General features: G+C 38.4%; 1 protein-coding gene across 1 annotated transcript in view; it reads right to left on the minus strand.

The window, feature by feature from the left end:
* The window catches only part of LOC102577163 (protein eyes shut homolog), a 136436-nt gene that overhangs the window by 16259 nt on the left and 97682 nt on the right, over window positions 1-22495 (minus strand). The window contains exon 4 of the mRNA XM_019496504.2: window positions 7439-7698. Coding sequence (XP_019352049.2) covers window positions 7439-7698 — 260 coding nt within the window. The remainder of the gene's footprint in view (window positions 1-7438; window positions 7699-22495) is intronic.

The following is a 22495-nucleotide window of genomic DNA, read 5'->3' on the forward strand; positions in this document are numbered from 1 at the left end:
TTTTGGGCGCCACACTTCAAGAGGGATGTGGATAACCTGGAGAGGGTCCAGAGAAGGGCCACTCGTATGGTTAAGGACTTGCAGGCCAAGCCCTATGAGGAGAGACTAGGGCACCTGGACCTCTTCAGCCTCCGCAAGAGAAGGTTGAGAGGCGACCTTGTGACTGCCTATAAGTTCATCACAGGAGCACAGAAGGGAATTGGTGAGTTTTTATTCACCAAGGCGCCCCCGGGAGTTACAAGAAATAACGGCCATAAGCTAGCAGAGAGCAGATTTAGACTGGACATTAGGAAGAACTTCTTCACAGTTCGAGTGGCCAAGGTCTGGAACGGGCTCCCAAGGGAGGTGGTGCTCTCCCCTACCCTGGGGGTCTTCAAGAGGAGGTTAGATAGGCATCTGGCTGGGGTCATCTGAACCCAGCACTCTTTCCTGCCTATGCAGGGGGTCGGACTTGATGATCTATTGAGGTCCCTTTCGACCCTAGCATCTATGAATCTATGAGACTACCTCAGCCTCTAGAGGCAGCCCTCCAGTTAAAAGTTTCAAAGATCAATTCATGACAGGAGAGAGGTGGGAGGTAAAAAGAGACCAGGGCATGTGGACAGGAATGTATGACCACTAGGGGGTGTCAGATATTGGGCAGATTACTGAGCCTATCATAGGTCCTCTTGAAGTATAGACCACGTGGCAAATACACGATCTCTGCCAAAAGCTTTTCATCAAGGGATAAACAAAAAGAGATAGTAACTGAAATATTAACTGTTTATTGTATTTTTATTCGCTTCCTTTATTGATAATATTGTCACAGTTAGCAATTGTGATAATTTAGCTTTATATTAATACTGACATTTTTTAAGGGCAAGAAGATCCAGATGAATAAAATACAGGGAGTTTTAAGAGAGGCACATATTAAGATTTATATGTTACTTATTATTTTTCTCAACTATAACATTTTAGTATCAAATAATTTTATTTTAAATACTCGGGCTATTTTAACATCATCTAATATGTCCCAAACAATTTCTTCAGGTATTTCAATAATCTTCCTAATCCTTCCTTAACTAAGTCCTTTTTAGGTAAGTCCTTATCATTGACAGACTGCTTATTCTTATAGCGTAAAACAAAGGCAATTTGAATTATTTTGTCCTCTTGTATCTGTTTTTCTTAAACTGGTTTCTCACACAGTTCTCAGTATGTTGAACTAATGCTTATGACTTTCATAAGACTTTTGTTTTCATATGAAATCATTGCGTTTAAGTGAGGTATATCTTCACTGACACCAGTAAAATTTTCTGGCTAGTGTGCATTTTGCCAAATCCTGTGTGTTTAACCATTTGGTGTGGTTATTTGCATCTAGAGATCTCATGAGGAAAGTCTTACAGTGTTGCAAGGTCTAGGAATTCCTTCAACTATGATCTATTATCAGTTCCTACCTTTAGAATTCCATCCTGCAGCTTTGGGTCTGAGAACCGTTCCAGCTGTAGCATCATTCAGCATGACTTCTCCAGGGAAATTGATAATTGAGATTATTACAAATTGGTGGTCGTATCTTGTCAGGCTGAACACATTAATTCAGACTTTGCCCTATGAAGTTATTACTTGTTTATCTGGTATCAGTGTTTCTTTCTCTTAAACATCTCCATACTTCTGATGTGATGTGTCCTTTGTTGACCATTTTTTTTATGTTTCTAGTCACCTATGGTCAAAATACATCTCCTATTATCCTTTCTGAATTGACTATTTCAAGGCTTCCTTCATGTGTTCATTCAAATATTTTCCTTCTCATCACTGGAAAAAAATCAGTTTCTGAATCCTTCAGGAGTTCATTTTTATATTGGGAATAAGTAGCTGAGAATATGTGTGTGCGTGTCTTTCCACCCCTCTCCTTTAATTGAAGTTTGTATCGTTGCTTGCAGCATTTCATCTTTATTGGTTTTAGTTTTAGTTTATCCTGTGTACCTGAAGATATAGCTTTTTATCATGTTCACACATTTATTTATTCCATAATATTAGACTGTATATTGATAGAAGGAACTGGGAAGTTCAGATTAGAACTCAACTGTTAAGTCATATATTTAAATTTTCAAAGTAGCTCATGTACTGCAGGTGAAACTTCTCCAAGTCTCTTCTAGTAGTTTGTGATTAGTTAATACATATTTGTCTTAATACTGTTTTTTTTTTTTCTATAGCACTGGAAAAACTCATGCTGATTGCCATATCATTGGCATTATTCCTTGCTATACATGCATCAGTACTTGGCCAATTCAATTACTATGAACATTTCCCTGCTGATTTAGTTATAGTACTGACAGTCATATACTCAGTGACTTTCTTAGGGCTGCTTATTTGTGTTTTTGTTTGTTCCCTTTCATGCCATGTATATTTTTTTATTTCTTTATTGGATCCATCTCCCTAAGTAACTGTTCATTTTTGTTTTGTTCTGTTTTTTTAGTACTGCATCCCAGGACAATCTTGGCTTTAATGAGAGTCTTGTAATTCTCCATACTTCCAGGCCTGGCTTTTTAAGTTTAAGTCTGTGACAAACTCCTTCATGGTTTCTCCTTCATTCTGTGTTCTCATCCTGAACATATCTTTTGTAAGAAATTTCCACCCCCCAGGAACACAATGATTCTCAAACAATGTAATTATTTCTGGTAAAATGTTCTCTCTTTCCATGCTACCATCTTCATGGAATGCATTTTATATCAGTGCTTCACTGGCCACTGTTAAGAGCAGAATAATCTTTTGCTCATCCTCCAATTATTTGCTCCTGTGGCTTTAGCATATAGTTCAAAACACTGTCTGAACCATTTCCATGAATTATCAGTATTTCCCTCTGTTTCTAAGGACTGGTGGAGGGATTTATTTGCAATGACACTAGCACTGCAATGTTTTTCTCCTTATGGTACAATGAAATAGATTTTTTAATAACTAAGATTGGCTTCAACATTAACTTTTTTTCTCCCTTGGAATGGAGTATATGAACAGAAATATGGTTAAAAAAAGAATTAATTCACTAGCTGTATCCTGTGACTGTCTTGTTCCCCTTTGAATATGAATAAAACAATATGAAGTGCCTAACAGAGAGGAATGCAAGCAAAACAAAAATGACAAAACTTGAATATAAAGTATACAAGCATCATAGTTTTACAGTGAGCCTATGGCTTCTGTTACTTAGAGCGAGGGAAATAGGGGCAAACTGCACTCTGGCAGTAAAGAGTGGAACTAGCTGTAATGGAATAGGTAGCCAAAGCCCACAGAATGGGAAGTGCCTATTGCTGTGCTAGTCACAGATACTGCAGTGCTAGTAGATCCCTGGCAGTAGTACAAAACAGTTTTGTGTGAGAGACAAGGTAAAACTACTGTTAGCTTGGTACTACTATAGGCTACCCTGAAGGCCAGTAAGCAAAGCTCATTAGAAGAACCTGAACACAGCCCAGGGAGTCACCTGACCACAAGGTGGGCAGGGCTCTGTGGCATATAAGCAGGAAGTCTGACCCTGGAGGCTGAAGCTGAAAGAGCTTTGCAGCCTGCTGATGAGAGCTCCTGCTATCCCAGAGAGATGTCAGTAAGGAGCTAAGGGCTGGCAGGGGGTTAGACTCTGTGTTGATGGGGATTGCAGAAGAGAGCCAGTGTGCTTAATTATGTTGTAGCAAGTGAATATTCATATTCAAAGGGTTTTGGTTTGAGGTTTAACTGGTGGTCTAGGTTTAGGACTGTAGGGAAGGTCAGGAGGTCCCAGTAGTGCTTGTAAAGCACATAAGCCTTGAGGCTGCCAGGGAACAAGGGGGACAGGACAAGTAGTAGTATAGCTGCCCAGGGGGGGCAGTGATAAGGAATCCTCAGCCCAGGAGGGGCAGAGATGGGGTTAATGAGAGCCCAGTACCCAAAGGAAGGGCAGAGATGGGCTAGAGAAATCCCGGATGCAAGAGGGCCAGAGATTGACAAGAGACTGAAGAGGTGGATGAGAGACTGGGGCCTAGAGCCCACTGAATCGTTTGACTGATACACCTGTAAGGCATGGGCATGGGTACAGGGGAGGATGGAGGCCATCATTTACCCATAAAATAATGGGTGCCCTTGGTGGCATGTGTGGGTGAAGAGGGCCCACATAGTAGGAAAGACTAATTGATTGGGAACAGCAGGGTTTGAGGGATCCACAGGTAAAGAAGACAGGTTATGATTTGCTCCAAGACACTCTGGAAGCCTCCCTTTTCAAGTTTCCTAATAAGATGGAGGAGTGACAGGCAAAAGCACAGGGAGGATTTCTTAGAAACAGAGCAGAGCAGGAGCTGAGTCTCTACCAGGGGAGACTGGGAGGGAGGGATGATGGCCACCTCTGTTACACTGGCCATATTACATCTCTACACTTTCTAAAGAACTTGTTCTATAACAGAAAGAAAATGGTTAGCCTCTCCCCTTTTTCTCCCCCTGAACAGACCAGACTCCTACATTTAAATATGACACATTTTATGGACTCAAACCACGAGGTTCAATCTTTGTACACTTTGTGAACTGCGAAGACAGAAAGGAGCAGTGATAATGTTCTAGTCTGTTTTCTTGCAATTCTATGGTGTGTGTGTGCTCCCTAAAACTGAAAAAAGTGTCATTTAGAAAGATGCCTAATGGCAGTCCTCCATTTCACTTGAAAAGGTATTCTGATGTTTAATTAATCTCAGGGTTAAGAAACTGCAACTTATTTGATGATTAAATTTCTCTACCTTCAACTTCCAGCCATTGGCTTTTATTATACCTTTGTCATGAAGACTGAAAAGGCCCCAATTATCAGCTGTGTCTGCCATCTGTAATGACCGAATATAGCAATTAAATTTCTTTCCAGCTTCTTATTAAACTGAATAGTTTGAACTCCTCAGCTAGCAACATAAGACTTGTTTTCCAGCCTGCCTATCTTTTTTATGTCCCTTCTTTGAGTGCTCTCTGAAATTTCCATACCCTTCCTAAACTGTGTACACCCAAACTAGACATAATATTCTAGGAGTTGGGGGTAGAAGGGATCTCCTCAATCTTGTGTACAAAGGCAAATTCGCTTAACCACTTCTACTTGATATTTTCAATTTTAGAAACCTAACAGTTGCAATTAGCCATTTTAGCCACGAAACTACACTGCAAGCTCATGCTGATGAAATTCTCTCTAATGAACTTGGAGTTCTTTTTGAGACACCATTTTTTCAACAGTCCCTCAGCTGTGCATATATAATCTATTTTCTTAGCTCCTAGATGTAACACTCTGCATTTGGTTGTTTTAAAACTAATTTTGTTGGATGGTGAGTATTTAACCAGGCAGATAAGATTACTCTAACGTGCAACCTGCATTCACATTAACAACCCAACCAGTCTTTGTCATCTACAGACTTTACTAGCAAAGATTTTACAGTATTGTCGTGATAGTTAATAAAAATGCCGAATAGTGTTGGACCAAGAAGGTATCTCTGGGTATCATATAAGTAACTGACCCACTCATTTATAGTTCCTCATTAACAAATACGTTCTGAGACGTGTCTCTGAGCCAGTTTTTAATCAATCTAATGTGTGCCCTGTTAATTGACTGTAATGCTAGTCATTTAATCTTATTTGTTTTTATTTATTAGTCAGATGACTTCAAGAATCCAAGTGTATAAGCATCATCATAATTGCTTTTATGAACTAGATCTTGTGGTCTCAATTCCCTGCAAAACACAAGGTATTTCTTTGCCAGACCTGGCTTCCATGAAATCAACTTGTACTAAGTTGACTTTTTAGCCTCTAATTCTTTGATAGAGGCCCAAATGATCAGCTCTATTGTTTTGACAGGACAGGTACTGGACTAATAATGGAATTTCTCCATTTTTCCAATATTTGCTAGAATTTAACATTGGTGATTTATTAAGCTCTTCAGCTAAAAGGTTTCATACTTTAAGAGGTAAGATTTTTGTACCTGTTGAAATTGAAATTATGCACCAAGATATTTGAACACAAATTGTTTGTTTGTTTGTTTGTTTGTTTCTAGGAAAGTTAATTAAAAATGTCAATACACTTTACATTTCATTTCCAAAGAAGACTGCAAAGCCATCATTTTGTATCTAAAGTGTTCTTTAGATACAAAATTCTTTTAAACTGTGCTCAGACTTATTAATGCCACCATTTTGTGAGCAGCTTATTTCCAAAATTAATGAGACATGTTTTTCAGCATTCAGTAGTGACCATTTCCAAATAAGTAATAATACTTAATAGTTATCATGGAATCATTTTAGGGTTGGAAGGGATCTCAGGAGGTTACCTAGTTCAACCCCCTGATCAAAGCAGGACCACCCCCAGCTATAACATCCCAACCAAGGCTTTGTCCATTTGGATCTTAAAAACCTCCAAGGATGGAGATTCCAAAACCTCTCTGGGTAACCTGCTCCAGTGTTTTACTACCCTTCTAGTGAGACAGCTTTTCCTAATATCTAACCTAAACTTCCCTTGCTGCAGCTTGAGGTCATTGCTCTTTGTATTCTCTAGCTCCATCATCTTTTCATCTACCTGAAGGGTAGTTTCAGTCTGCTATTAAATCCTCCTTCAGTCTTCTCTTCTCCAAACTAAATAAGTCCATTTCCCTTAGCCTGTCCTCAGCAGTCATGTGCACCAGCTCCCTAACCATTTTCATTACCCTCTACTGGACTCTCTCCAATTTGTCCACATCCTTTCTGTAGTGAAGGGCCCAAAACTGGACACAGAGCTTCAGATGTAGCCTCACCGGTGCTGAAGAGGTGAATAATCACTTCTCTTGATCTGCTGGCAATACTGCTACTAATACTTCCAAGTATACCATTAGCCTTTTTTGCAACAAGGGAACATTGTTGGCTCATATTCAGCTTCCTGTTTGTTCACTATAACCCCAGGTCCTTTTATGCAGAGCTGCTGCTTCATCAGTCAGACCCCAGCCTGTGCTGGTGCATGGGATTGTTCAATCTGAGGTGCAGGACTTTGCATTTTTCCTTTTTTATCTTCATGAGATTTATTTTGGTCCAATCCTTCAATTTGTTGAGGTCTCTCTGAATCCTATCCCTACCCTCCAGCATATATACTACTTCCCTTAGCTTGGTAGCTCTAAACTTGCTGAGGGTACACTCCATCCAATCTTCCAGGTCACTGATGAAGATATTGAACAAAACTGGCCCCAGTTTTGACACTTGCAAACTGACAATTGGAAAACACTTTGTATTCTGTGCCAATTCTTATATTTTTTACAAACACACAGTGGAGTGCCATGTAAAATACAATGCAGTAAACATTTTCAAGTTCCCTGGAAAGTTCTATTAAACTACAAAGTATTAGTTATTTCGGTAACAATGTCTTAAAATCCAACGCAACTACAACTTTTTCACGATTTAATAGGATGTCTAACATTCACACACTGACAATAGGAAAACACTTTGTACTCTGTGCCAATTCTTACCTTTTTTGCAAACACACAATGGAATGCCATCAACCTGTGCCAGGCAGGTTGAATTGTTTACACATGGATTGTAGTGTGGGTCACAGGGGTTGTAGCGCTGCTGGCAAGAGTCTCCAGTATAAAAAGGAGGACAAAGGCATATAAAGTGCCCCTGGACAACAGACTCATAGCAGGTCCCTCCGTTCAAGCACGGGTCAGGATCACATTCATTTATATCTTCATTGCACTGTGACCCTGTCCAGCCTGCTGTACATGTGCATCTGAAAAAAGATGGGGTAAAGTTGAGATGAATATGCTTATTAAGCTTCATCAGTTCATAGCACTTACTACATTTCATCAATTTATAAAAAGTTTATTCATAACAATTAGTAAATCCTTTCTCCACATAAGTTGTGCCTGTGTAATATGTGTTTTTTATGCTCTGTGAATGAAAAATGTATTATCTATTTATATAAAATGCATAGAATTCATGCTACTTAATATGTGATGTTTCCTTGCATCATAGATCAATTCAATGATCATGCTATATTAAGTCTTTTTGAATAAAAGTTTTCCCCAGCTTTTGACTTGCCACTACCCTAAAAAACCCCACAAGTATTATTAAAAATTTTAAAAACTCTTTATTTCTGGAGTGTATGTATATAAAGGCACAATGCAGTAGACAGTGTTTCAGCATATTTTCTATTATGAGTCAAAAATAGAAGGAAAAATTACAGTAACTACGCCCAGATTCTTCCCTTTCTTCACTGTGTTCTGCTCCCATTTTGCATACATTTTTGTAAGAAATGGATTCTGAACACACAGAACCAAAATTGTGAACAAGCATTTACTCTTTCTGTGACCCTTATAGCTCCATTTTTTGTGACATAAACACATCCCTGTCCTCTTTTACAGCATAAACATGATGACAGGGTCTTTGAGACTTAAACACAGATTACAATTCTATGACTATACCAATGAAAGTTTTACCACTAACTTCAAAGGGAATAGAATCTTCCTTGCATTTTTGCTTGCTTAGGAAATAATGAAGTCATCTGCATTGTAATTGTGTATTTGAATACCACTTCTAGCTATAGCCTTGATTCCAACACATTCAATTAGTCAAGTGAAATTCAGTCCGAGTACAATAGGTACAATTAGGATGGTGTTGCTTGACTAGGTAAAAAGAATTGGAAAGCTCTATTGTTTTACACAGATTACCTGCCACACACAACAACTTCCCAGCATAATGTTTTTTATGCAGACTTTTGATTATGTTTTTCAGTTAGATGGATATATAGACTCAATAGAGCAATTATAATATTAAATCGACTAGATTAGTGAGCTGAGGCTGTGCTTGAGGATTTAAAAAATAGTGTTGATCCCAACTAAATTAAGCTTTCACCACTAAACTAACACTTGTGACTTCAACTCCTATTAAACCCTAATAAAAATGAATATCACAAAAAAAATTGCTGAACTCAAGGAGGAGTTAGAACTCTAAACTTTAAAGCTATTTCAAGAGTCCCCTCATCCACAAATAGAGATCATTTGTGGATTTAGAAGCTGATAATAGTGCTGGGATGATGCCATTGAGGAGCTGAGTCAACAAAAGGGTGACAGCAGTGAATATTTATGTTTCATAATACCCTCAAGAAGAGTATCTTGTATTTCTACTGTAACTATGAACAGAGAAGAATATACATCTCTTTCAGAATTAAGAAAGCAGTGTAATATGCTCCTGTCTCAACTTCAACAGCACTTTCATTTTCGTTTTGTCCCAGCATGTTCATCTCTTTGTTTTTAAGTAAGCAAATAGTGGAAAAAAGACAAAGAACACAAATAATCTTTGACAACATAAAGAAGCCTTATTCTGGTACAATCACATTGTCAGACCCGCAGCATCTAGGATTGGAGAATGTTTGCCAAAATAAATGTCAAGGGATTTGATTTGATTTTTTTTTCTGTAATGATATTAATGGCATGCTGAAATGCTTCTATGATTTTAAATAGCAAGAGCTTCTCTTGTTAAACACCAGAATGGTTTAGTCTGTATTCTTAGAGAGAGAACATTTGCTAACATTGGTGAACAGAGATAAATAGTATATGAACATGAATTTCTAAGTCATTTATTTGCCTGCCTCAAGATATATCCCTGAATGGCTTCTTTTAAGAAATAACTTTTTAAATACCTTCTTTGGTTTTATAATACTGTGGTAAGATCATTTTAAAACTGTACATGTTATCTATAATAAAGCGAACAGGTTTCACCTAACCTTAGATGGAATATAAGCTCAATTGTATAAACACACATTAAGCCAAAATCACTATTATTCTGAAAATAAAAATCTTTAATCTTGATTCATTTACGTTAAACATTCCCTCCATCACTCCCATCTCCCCTCCAACGTAATACAATATGTGAATTTAAGTATCTCTGGAAGATTCTGTTCCCTAGTACGTTCCCTTTGAACAAACGTGACAGTACATAAAGCAAAAGATTCTCCAGGTATATGAGGACTTAAAGAAGGGTGTGTTTTAAGTAAATTATACATCTTAAAACAGTACTCTTTAAGTAGATTATATGATGTAGATTATACCTTACAAAGGTATAATCTTAATTAAAAGCTGTCTACAGATATACAGATAGACGTATCTATGAAATAAACTGGAAATGGAATACTTGTTTATTACTTTTGTTTTCTTTATTAATTTATTTTTCTCTGTGGTCTTTAATAATGAAATCGTTTTAGTTAGTTTAACAGTTGTAATGATTTTGTTAAATTGTGGTGTCACCTAAGGCATTGTTCAGTACGCATCTGACTAAAACTATAGGAGTCCCATATCTGTGTGAGCACGAAAAGAAAAAAAAACAAGATTTAAAATCTGGTATGCCATAAAATTATTTGAAACTCAGTAATGAAACAGACCCTTCTTTAACTCTTCACATACCTGGAGAATATTCTGTTCCGTGTACCTTCGCAATTGTTCAAAGGAGACATATTATGGAAGACAATCTTCTCTAGATACTCAAATCTGCATCCTATAATACTTATGCCTCATGACCCAAGAGTCATTTACTAGTTCTCTCCTACAGAAGTCATTTGTAACCATGCCATCTTTCCATCTCTCCTTAAGAACTACTGTCTGTGCAAAATGTTGGGATTCTTCAGTGGCTTTGTTCCAGCTGGCAATTGCCTAGAAGTGAGTGCCTTCCAAATCAATATAACTGTAAGCAATGTGAAGATTAACACAGAAAGAAAAATGCTGTCTTGACAAGTATCATAATGAAGCCAATTAGAATTGACCCCACCAAACAGTTCTGAAATAACAGTATTGCTTTCACTTATTTAACTGCAGATAAACAAAAGCAACTGCTCTTTTTAGTTGCATGTATTCTGTGTCAAGTTTGCACAAACCACCCCTTATATTTGCCATAGCGACAGATATGTCTCCTGAACAAATTGATAGATTTAGAAGTGCAAAAAAGAACTCAATAGTGTCAAATCTTTTCTTATTTAGCATACAATGGAAAGAAATGGATATCTGAGTCAAATTCTTAGATACACTGCCAGTCATTCACCTGTTTCTTTCTTTCGTAGGATCTTGATAGAAAATGGCATGACATTCAGTGAAGATTGAGTCAGCCAGTGCACACACCAATGGCTCATTTTGCAAAAAGGTTTGTGCTCTCAACAAAATCAACCAGCAGGTTACAGCTCTGTAGTACTGAGTCATTAATTCTACTCTGCAAATTAGAGGGTTCTGCACAATTTAAGACAATGGAAGGAGAGCTTATTTTCGGTTCATTTTAACTATCTAGGAATATGCCTACCATGCACCAGTACATGCCACAAAGCGCCAGCAAAGTTAATCCTCCCCTATCCCTCAGTCACCCTACCCCTGACATCACATTTTCCTTTCTCTCATACCACCCTCAAACCCTCAATTCTCTCTCCCTCCATTTCCTTAAAGTCTCCATCATTCATTTCCCAGGCACCCATTTGTCCCTTCCATACACCTCTGAAACCTATACCCATAAAAACCCAATACGATCAGTGGGTGGGTCGCCACATGCAGGGAAGTGTGGTTTGTGGCACCACAAACTCCATGTAGGGAATGTGAAAACATGCTTCATGCTGCACATCTGCAGCACAGTGGCAGAATTTGCTGCCAGGAAATCTCGGTAGCAAAAAAACATTCTGAGGCAGTAATAGCGCAGAGCACATGTCAGTAGCCTGTGCTGGAACAAATTGAGGACTGGATGTCTAGAGCAACACTTTGGCTGCCATTCAGGTTCCATGCTGCTGGATCTGCACCCCTGCTACACCAGGACAGCAGGTAAGAGTGCTGGGGCCAACACAGGTGCTGGCCTCAGTCACCCCCACCCTTACCGGGCACAATTTGCTTTGCGCTGAAGCACAGAGGCAGGGGCATACGACAAGATACAAAGAAGCAGCACAAATTTGTGCTGCTGCTGTTTGTGCCTCTACAAGCACACACCCCTGCATGTGAGGAACCTCCCAGTATCTCCCTATTTTGAGCCTATTTATTTCTGACATACCCCCCTCTGTCCTTCCAATGCCCTTCTAGTCTCTGGTTCTCCAGCTTCCATCTTAGTCTTCCCCCAAGCAGCATCTCAGCAAAAGCAGAGACTCCAGCTCCTAAGGCTTAGCAACTCAAGCCTGTTTAAAAAATGGCATAAGGGAATGTGTGAGAAGGAGCAGGGGGACAGAGAAGAGCTGGCATAGTGAGCGCTCCTATTCCTGCCCCCTCAAAAAAGTATAGAAGAGCTGTTTAACACACCTGCCTAGAGCTACTAGGTTTTTTGTTTGTTTGTTTTGTTTTTTGCAATCCTCTGTAGCATATCGCAGGATCCAGTTCCTAGGATCACCTGAGCATATTTTGCCTACTGAATTCCAGGTCTGGCATCACATGCCAGGTTATGCTTAATGAAGAAGAGTGGCAACAGCATCTTCCGGTTGCACATGGTGAAGATTTCAAAGGATTCTCCCATGAGCAATCCCTGTCCCGGTGCAGATAATGGGTGAGTTTCTACATAAAAAAAGATACCTTTAATAAGGATTTGAGAAAAGCACTGACAGAAGAGTTAATGACATATTGACTAGGAAAAGACTGGAAAGAACAATCTATGAAAGGTCTCAACATTTCACAGGACCTGAAAAATTGGAGTAATTTATGACTGGACACAGTCCAGCATAGTACTGAATAAAACCTGCTCCCATCTACTGGGCCTTCAGTAGCAAATGTGAAATGAGGTGATGGTCTCAGTCCAAGTAATAATAATAATACTTAGTCCTTCTTTAAGATCTCTTAGCCTCTTACATAACCCTAGCATTGTACATACAATAACAAAGAGTCCTCTCAACCCTTCTGTATGAAACAAACATAATACTCTCATTTTCCGAATGGTGAAAATGAGGCAGATATATAAACAGCATCACAAGAAACAGAGGTATATTTACACAGCATCACAAGGAACAGAGGGATGGAGCTAGGATTATAATTAATAATTCTTCTAGTCCTGTTTTATTCTTTCAGTCACACAGCAGGCTTCTCCAGGACCCTCAAACAAATAAAACTCTTGATAGCTATAATTGCCATTACTTGATATTATACGTGTAGTCTTGGAAGACTGGACATCTCATCTCACCCAGAAGCAAGCTAAGTCATATTTGGAAACCAATGTAAGCAAGTGGTATTATATTACCACTACCCTGGCTAGTAACAATTATAATTATGGCCTGGTTTAAATTGCGAGCCCACCTTGTGGTGTGGTGACTCCTTTAATGTTGGAGTCCCCATCCCTACTTCCCCCCACTGCCCCACATGTCCCTCTGCCACTGATTGGTGGAGGGGCCCATTTACCCCACTGCTCACCTCTTGCTCCTGATGGCTGGGAGGCAAAAACTGCAATTTTAAATATGCTGCAGTTTTTGTCTCCCATCTGGTCAACAGCAAGAGGCATGAGGCAAAAACCATGGCATATTTAAAACCACGGTTTTCCTCTCCCACCCATCAGGAATGAGCAGTGAGTGGTGGGACTGCTGGCCCCCTCCACCAATCAGTGGCAGGGCACATGTCGGGGGAATTCCAAGATTAAAGGAGCCACTGCAAGCTGAGTCCACAATTTAAACCAGGCCATAATTAAAGTTGTACTAGGAATAGAAATAATTAATTGATTCAATGCTCAAGTTAAAAATAAAATCCTAAAGGTGGGCATTTTAAAAATGGTTATTCACAGCAAATATTTTTTTCAATGGTGTCTAATATCCTTGAACTTCCTAACAAACTGAGGAAGAAGAAATGTTAGATAGAAAACTTTTCACCTATAAGGGCTGGGGAAAATGATTTTTTTTTTGAGCTTCATGTGTTTTCCAGAGTTCTATTATAATGACAAAATTATAAATTTCTTGGAATATTTGTGAAAACCCCTGAAATGTGTGAAATAAATGTGAAGTTTAAAAGCCTGTTTCCCATGCAAAAGTGTTTTTGAAACATCTGTTTACCACCATTTGATTTTTTTTCCCTTATTTGTTCTGCTTTCATTTTTCTGAAGCTACATGTGTACATTTAAAGTAGATGACTGCCACATGCACAAGTTATAATAGTAATTTTCTTCTTTTTTCACTCTGAGAGGAGATTCTAACCCATCCATTATCTATTTCCAGGTTTCCTGGATTAGCATTCAAAAAGATTAAGCGCTTTTCACAGTCTACCACAAAATGCTGTAAAGCAGCATGGTAAAAATTAATAATACAAAAAATCTGCAAATGTAAGCCTTTCAATTAAAGCTGAAGATAAAGAGTATATTGACCCCTATATTGAGGGAGAAAGGATTTCATATGCATATAACTGGAGAGAGAGATAAAAAAGATGATTCTACTAGTATAATAGTATAAGCATGTGCCTCCTGCTTGATTTTATATAGAATAATTTTAGAGGGCTTAGGTGGTTTTCATTCCCTTCCAGTTTAATTGGTTCATCCCTTTTTTGGCTTGTCCCTTTTCTCATTTTCTTGGATTTGTTTTCTGTTCTCCATATGCTTCTGCTCCTATAATCCCCCACTCACTTTCTCTTCTATGGCAACAACAAAAAGACACTTATTACTAATTCTGTATAAGCAATATGTCAAAAGAAGAAAAAAAAATATTTTAGAAGCACAAATAGATAAAATGATATTTGCTTATGCCACTGTTTTTTTTTCCCCTTCATCCTCCCTTTGAAACAGTGAGTTCAGGTGATCACAATGTAAAATTCAGCTCAGTGAGACAGCAAGCTATATTTCAGTTTTTAGCTGCAGTTCAGCTGCAATGCACATATTACTGTTTCAGGAAACAAAGGATTTTTTATGCTCTGAAAAACTACTTCTTGCTTTTAGGCAGTTTGGCAGAAATGCCTAACACAAATTGTTCAAACTTTTAGGTGCATCAGACACTTGGGAGCTGAGTCTAAAAAAATACAAGGATGTGAAGGGTTTCCCATGAGGGAAGTGATATTGTGATATAAAGCCAGTTTCAAAAAGGTATTTAGGTGTCTTAGGTGGTTAAACTCCCCCAGATTTCACCTATGATACCTACATTTCTTTCTGAATGCGGCCTTGGAACTTAAATCAGTAGCTTAAATAGAACATAGGCCTGAACCCGAGAGAGGACTGTGCACTTTAACACTTATTGAAATCAATTAAACTCTTTGCTTTCATAAAATAAGTGAGATTTGGGTCTAAGTTGCTTGTGAATAGAAGTCTCTCTCGTTTTATGTCTCATGATTGATCTAGATTAAATGAATGGCTCCTAGCAGAAAAGTTGATACTCTCAGAAGAAGAGATAAAGCCTGAATGGTAAGAGTCACTGACCTAGTCTAACCTAGAAACTTCATCTGAGATCAAGGATGAGGCACGATAGTGACAGATGAACTACACTGTCTGTCCTGGACACTGATCACATGACTGAGATCAGAAAATACATGTTCAGATCATAAATCAGGGGTTGAATCTCCTCTGTTATCTATAACCACAACTAGTACTTCTCCCATACAACTTTAGATTCAAAGTGGCATCTCCCATGAATAAGAGAAGCTATGAGGAAATAACCGGAAGAGGATTACAAAAAAAAATAAAACCTCTCTAAGTGTTTTTTGTATGTTTTGTTTGTAATGTTATCTGTTATACAGAGTTTTAATAACAGGATATTATATAGTCAAGGAAATAGAAAAGAAGAAACCTAAACTATCACTTCAGAGAAAAATACAAGTAGTATCTGTTGCGTCGTTATGCTTATCCAATATAAAACTAAAATATATATTTATATATAAATTTCCAGGACTGTGATGGGTTTGTGGTGACAATTAAAAAAAGCAAGCACACTACAAGTTTGAAGTGATGTACTTAGGGTAAATTCCAGATTGGCCCTGTGGGTACTACAAACTAGGCTTCAGCTTTCCTCTGAAAGGAGTTGCTTAATCCTAAGAGAATGATTAAAGAAAAGAAAAAGAAAAAAATCAGGCTGGGTCGCAAAACCTATGCGTATAACACATAGGAAGAGTTAGGTGCTTCACAAGGTTATAATACTCACCCATACTGGGAGCCCAGAATTCAGGGCCCTTCTTAGACTGATGGGATTCAAATGCATACTTAGCCACTCCCCAAGAGAACACAATAACTACCAAGCTATAGATTGGATTGGTAGGAATTTGTTAGAAAGGCTACCTCATTTAGAAAGGCCTCAATTGCTATCAGCCACAACTTACTTTTTCAGATGTTATAAATGGGTCTGCAGGGAGTAGGGCTTCTAAACAGAAAATAGCAATTTAAATACATTAAAGCAATCTGAATATACCTGAGCAAGTTGCTTGCATGGATTGATTAAAGTCTATTTCATGGTTAGGATATTTGGCTAGGAGATAGAGACTCAGTTTGCCATAAAAAAGCATTTTTTTGCAAAAACTGGAGTAGTGGACCACACTAACAAAACATAGTCCTTCTGATGCATTAATTAAACTTTGCATTTCGAACAATGTGTCCAAGGCCAATTAGCAGATTTTAATAATGATATCCTAAGTATGGGACTCAGAAGACTAGAGCATGGCTAATCATCAGGTATCATATGGTTCTTTGACTCCAAAGTTCAGATTTTTTATTCAAAACAATAATCAAACAATTCTATTGTTAGTTTAATATATTGTTCAAGTCCTAGCTAGGGGATCAGATGTGATCTAGAAAGCTAACACAATTTTTAGTGACTTAAACTAACATTTTTAAAGGAGTGTAAAAGGTCTAGACACTTCCGTATTTGAAAGGTAAATGCATCTTTGAAAACACCTGCCTAAAGAAACATCTGCTAAAATAGTTTATTAAGATAAATATAGATTTTTCTCATCCTTGCATTTGTATACATCATAAAAAGGCTTTTGTACAAAAAAAAGCATGGACAATCAGATTCACATTTATTGAGGTTTACTAACCTTCTGAGTTAACTACATATTTGGAATCTGGAAAGACATATTTTTAAGCTTTAAGCAGGCACGAATGTTCAAGCAGCAAAATGAAATATTTTAAAGATAAGTTCCACAGCTGAGAGTCATATAAATAGAAGGAAAAGAGTCGAAGTAAGTACTATTAAAAAAAATTTACTTCAGTATTTTACAATGTGCAATGAGATGTGTAACAAGCTTTAGAAATGTTACAGCCACAAGATGAAGCAGTGATTTCAATTGTACAAGCTTATGTTACAACTCATCACATTGCTCCGTGAAAACCAACATTTCTTTCATCGAAAACATTATTGTTTTGTTTTAAAAACATAAAAACAAAGGAATGAATAATGATTTTCAAGTGCTTTCCAAAACTCAGCTATGTCTTTATCTAACTTTAATATCTACCATAATATAAACTATTCTACTTTCTACTCAGGCTGTCTTACTGAGTTATTCCAACAGAGTAAACCTCTGAAAATTTTATGATTGCCCCTTCCAAACAGGGGATGCACAAGCCTAACAACCATGCATCAAATACCTAAGTACTCTCATGGAGATACGTGACTTCTGCGTGTGTACCCCTGTCCGACACTTGTGTCCTTCAGAGATAGAGACTACCTATTTTCAGTTTGATAGATTTCTTCACACATGCAATGTGGCATTTAGTGGAAGCAAATGTGATAATTACAGATTTTGCTTTAGTCTGCCTATATACTGGTGAGAGAAAAGCATTGCTTTACAGAGGTTTTCTAGCAGTATATTATTTGTAATGGTAGTCTAAATCAACTTTTCTATAATACTTGTATTGATCGAACATAAGAGAAGAGTTTAAGTCCCAGCCACAACCAAAATAACGATAAACTAAAATTCAATTATCTGTAGAAACTACTGGTAGGGAAGATGATAATTTCATAAGTACGCATCATGTAGAATACATTTATGTTGGAATGATTTCACATGATTTTTTTTTTTCCCCACAAAATACACACATATTTACATTCCAAAGAAGCAATCTCTGCAGTAGAGTGATATGCATGAATCTGTCACACTTCCCGAATGCATGGGTATGCTGTTCTACAAAATTACTTTTCCAGTTGATATTGCACTTTTAATCTTTAATTAGAAAAATAAAACAATACTTCTACAATACACTTCGCAAAAAGAGATGACTATGCTCATTTTTCCTTTGTTGTTTTTCTCTCCCATCAGCGTAAGGACCTCATAGTCATGTAGTATCTAAAACACAGATTCTCAATCATATTTAAACATCTGGCTTACTGAAATCAATGGGATCTGGGCTCAAATGCATTTCATTAATGCGCTAATTGACATGACTAAAAACTAGTCCCAGGTGTTTCATTCTCTTACTTATTCTTTCCTCAGAAAGAAAATCATTTCCGCAGGACTGTGCTTTTGAAGAATGCATATAGTCTGCTATTTTTTGGTAGAGAAGGAAAGATCAAATAAGTTCACCTGGCATTTAGAAAAGAAAGTGGCCAGGTGGGTGGCAGTCTTTTGTTCTTTTGGGAGTTCTATCCACAGTCTTGGACCAGGCCTTTGAGAAAACTCTCCTGTCTGCACAAATGAGGTTTTTTTTCATTTTTTCATTTCATTCTTTCATTTTCATTCATTTCATTTCATTTTTTCATTCATTTTTCAAAGTGGAAAGTTCCACTTTGACTGTGAAGTAGAGTGCTCATTCAAATTTCATCTGAAACCTTCAAGCAATCTTTTAGATGCTGTAGATTTCAGGTATTTGACACCTTGAAAGCAAGAGCACAGGCCTTAAACTGGATTCAGTATTCTGTGGGAAAGCTGTAGAAGACAAAATGGAGGATAGGTTTGATGTTCTCATGGTAGCCCCCATTGCTAAGGAGTTTCCTAAGTCTGATGGTGTTGAGTCCAACCATATGTCATTGCCAGCCAAGATGTAAAGGCGGTATGTATAACTGATGTTGGATCATTGTCCAGCAGCATGGATGGAGTCTCTTAAACAACTGAAAGTAGTATAAAGCATTATTCACAGATATGGCTACATGAAAGCTTAGAATGAAAAAGGCTATCAGGAATGCTCATTAATTCATAGATGCTAGGGTCGGAAGGGACCTCAATAGATCATCGAGTCTGACCCCCTGCATAGGCAGGAAAGAGTGCTGGGTTTAGATGACCCCAGCTAGATGCCTATCTAACCTCCTCTTGAAGACCCCCAGGGTAGGAGAGAGCACCACCTCCCTTGGGAGCCCATTCCACACCTTGGCCACTCTAACTGTGAAGAAGTTCTTCCTAATGTCCAGTCTAAATCTGCTGTCTGCTAGCTTGTGGCCATTATTTCTTGTAACCCCCGGGGGCACCTTGGTGAATAAAACCTCACCAATTCCCTTCTGTGCCCCCGTGATGAACTTATACGCAGCCACAAGGTCACCTCTCAACCTTCTCTTGCGGAGGCTGAAGAGGTCCAGGTGCCCCAGTCTCTCCCCATAGGGCTTGGCCTGCAAGCCCTTAACCATACGAGTGGCCCTTCTCTGGACTCTCTCTTGAAGTGTGGCGCCCAAAATTGAACGCAGTATTCCAATTGTGGTCTTACCAGCGCCCGATAGAGGGGAAGTATCACCTCCTTGGAGCTGTTCGTCATGCATCTGCTGTTGCACAATAAAGTCTCTCACTGGGATTGTAGAGAGGCAGCAGCAAGGTGCCAGACTACCATGCATAGACCCTGAGATGGTGCAGAGTCACTTGGAGGAACTGGATGCGTTTAAGTTGGCAGGCCCGGATAAGCTCCATCTGAGGGTACTGAAGGCACTGGCTGCTGTCATTGCACAGCCACTGGCGGGAATATTTGAACACTCATGGCGCACGAGCCAGGTCCCAGAGGACTGGAAAAGAGCCAATGTGGTCCCCATTTTCAAGAAGGAGAGGAAGGAGGACCCAGGCAACTATAGGCCAGTCAGTCTCACCTCCATCCTTGGCAAAGTCTTTGAAAAAATTATCAAGGCTCACATTTGTGAGAGCCCGGCAGGAAAAATTATGCTGAGGGGGAACCAGCATGGGTTCATAGCAGGTAGATCATGCCTGACTAATCTAGTCTCTTTTTATGACCGGGTTACAAAACGCCTGGACGCAGGAGTAGGGGTTGACGTCATATACTTAGTTACTTCAGGAAGGCCTTTGATACGGTATCCCACACCATACTGGTGAACAAGTTAAGAGGCTGTGCCTTGGATGACTACACAGTCTGGTGGGTGGCGAATTGGCTGGAGGGTCACACCCAGAGAGTCACAGTGGATGGGTCGGTATCGACCTGGAAGGGTGTGGGCAGTGGAGTCCCGCAGGGCTCGGTCCTAGGACCGATACTCTTCAATGTCTTCATCAGCGACTTGGACAAGGGAGTGAAGTGTACTCTGTCTAAGTTTGCGGATGACACAAAAATGTGGGGAGAAGTAGACACGCCGGAGGGCAGGGAACAACTACAAGCAGACCTGGACAGGTTGGACAAATGGGCAGAAAACAACAGAATGCAATTCAACAAGGAGAAATGCAAAGTACTGCTCCTAGGGAGGAATTAAATATGGATAAAACTTACTTTTGAAGGTATATGCTTTGAAAAAGACTACTCTATAGCTCTAAACTTCTTACTACATGTTCCTCTTCCCTCCTTTTTGGTGGGTTCAGCTTCACCTTGCTCTTTGAAATCCTTGAGTTTATCCTAAGTCACTCCCACACAGAAGCATCCTCATGCCCCAGCCAGCCAGGACAGTGCTTCTGTAGAGTTTTTTTACTCCGTAGCAGTATAGTACTTGTATTTACAAGTAGTATCTGACATTTACAAGTACTATCCTGCTGTGCACTAAATTAGTTTACTTCATGTAGACATGATGTTTAATCTAGCTAATTAGTCAACTGCAGTAAATGTCTTGTGTAGATGTGCCCATTTTGTACTAATTTACCCCCTACCATTGTAAGATTCACTTCACAATCTTAGATTTTTTGTCTCATAATATGCCTGTAAAGCTATTATCCTCATTTTACAGGAGTACTGACAATGCTAAATTATTTGCCTTCTTTCACATATGTCATAAGTAGCAGAGCAGGGAACATAGCTTAGGTTCCCTAGATCCTAGACTGACATCCTTACCCCTGAATCATCCTTCCTTAGTTCAACTACTGGCAGCATAAGTTACAAGTGAGGGTATCTGACTATGGCCTTAAATAAGAAGTGGTGCCTGCTGTTACCTTGTATCCTTCTCCACTCCAGTTAAAATGCAGGGTCCTCAGAATGGTCAAAATACCTGTACTTATACCCTTTATGCCTACTGTAGGAAGTTCAACTTGTTTCCTTTTGTAATTGTTCAGGAACACCTTCATAATTTCATAAAGAAAGCAGGCTAATTTTCTTTTAAGGTGGAAAAAAAGGAATATTTACTATAAAAGGAATTGTGATAGTATCAAACCTAAACGTTGTGTTCAAATTTAGCACAATTTAACTGATATAAGAATTTTAATTCATATAGGCAGGACAACTAAAAGTAGCTTAGTAAAATGCACAGAACTTTATTAATTGATTAAACCTGTGCTCTTTCAACAAATAAAACATCAAGTTCTTATTAATAACCTTTTGTGAAAGAAAAAAATATGGATTTTACTTTGAAGAGATTGGTGATCTACATCCCATCCCTTTATGTGGAACTGCTTATTATCCATTCTCCATGCTTCAATAGGATATAATGTTAGTAGCAATTCCCATAATCTTTTCTAAATTTTGCTCTTTTGTGCATGTCTTAGGCATTGCCCATGCATGAAACATCTAATCTGTAGCTAACAATGACAGATGGTTTTCTCATTCATTTCTAATGAGCCATTTTTAAAGTGCCTGTACCATTTTTGTTTGTTTGTTTAAACTTCATATTTTATTCGGGTTTTCTGAGGGAAAAATACCAATGCTCTTTCTGAGAACTGTTGAATGAAGGGCAATAAGAACAAATAAAATTGATTCAGTTATGACTCATCTGCAAGACATGCATTATAAAGGATTTGGATTAGAAATAATGAGGTCAAAGTCTCTCTCATGTAATTTTTCTGCCATTCTTCTGTTCATCCCCCATCTTATTTCTCTGTCTCCTCTAGTTTTAACTCTCCCTACACCTCCCAAATTGTTAATAGAGAATAGCAGATGCAAGTAGTGCCTGAAGTTGCAACTGCATGGAGAAGGAAAAAAAAAAAAAAGACTGTTCTTGAGTTTTATTATAGCAGAATTAAGATGTTGTAACACAGGAAAACTTCTACTGAAGTTCTAAGAGATAAGAAAAAGAAACAATTTTTTTTTGAATTATTGTACTCACTCCTGGGTCTACATAACAAGTTGGCTGAGGCTACAACAAAAGTAGTAAGTCTTGACCAAAGGAATCTAGGTTATATGTTATCAGTGACGCAGAAATGAGAGGAGCTCCTTCTCCTGTCTTTTTTCCTCATCCATTCCCATGATCCCACTACCTTATCAGGAGCTTCCAAATACTCATCTTCTTTGTATTTTCCCTCATTTTAATTATTATTTCTCCTGACATTTTTCCCTTTTACCCTGCCAGTTAA

This window comes from Alligator mississippiensis, chromosome 1 (genome assembly GCF_030867095.1).
Source record: "Alligator mississippiensis isolate rAllMis1 chromosome 1, rAllMis1, whole genome shotgun sequence".
Lineage (NCBI taxonomy): Eukaryota > Metazoa > Chordata > Crocodylia > Alligatoridae > Alligator > Alligator mississippiensis.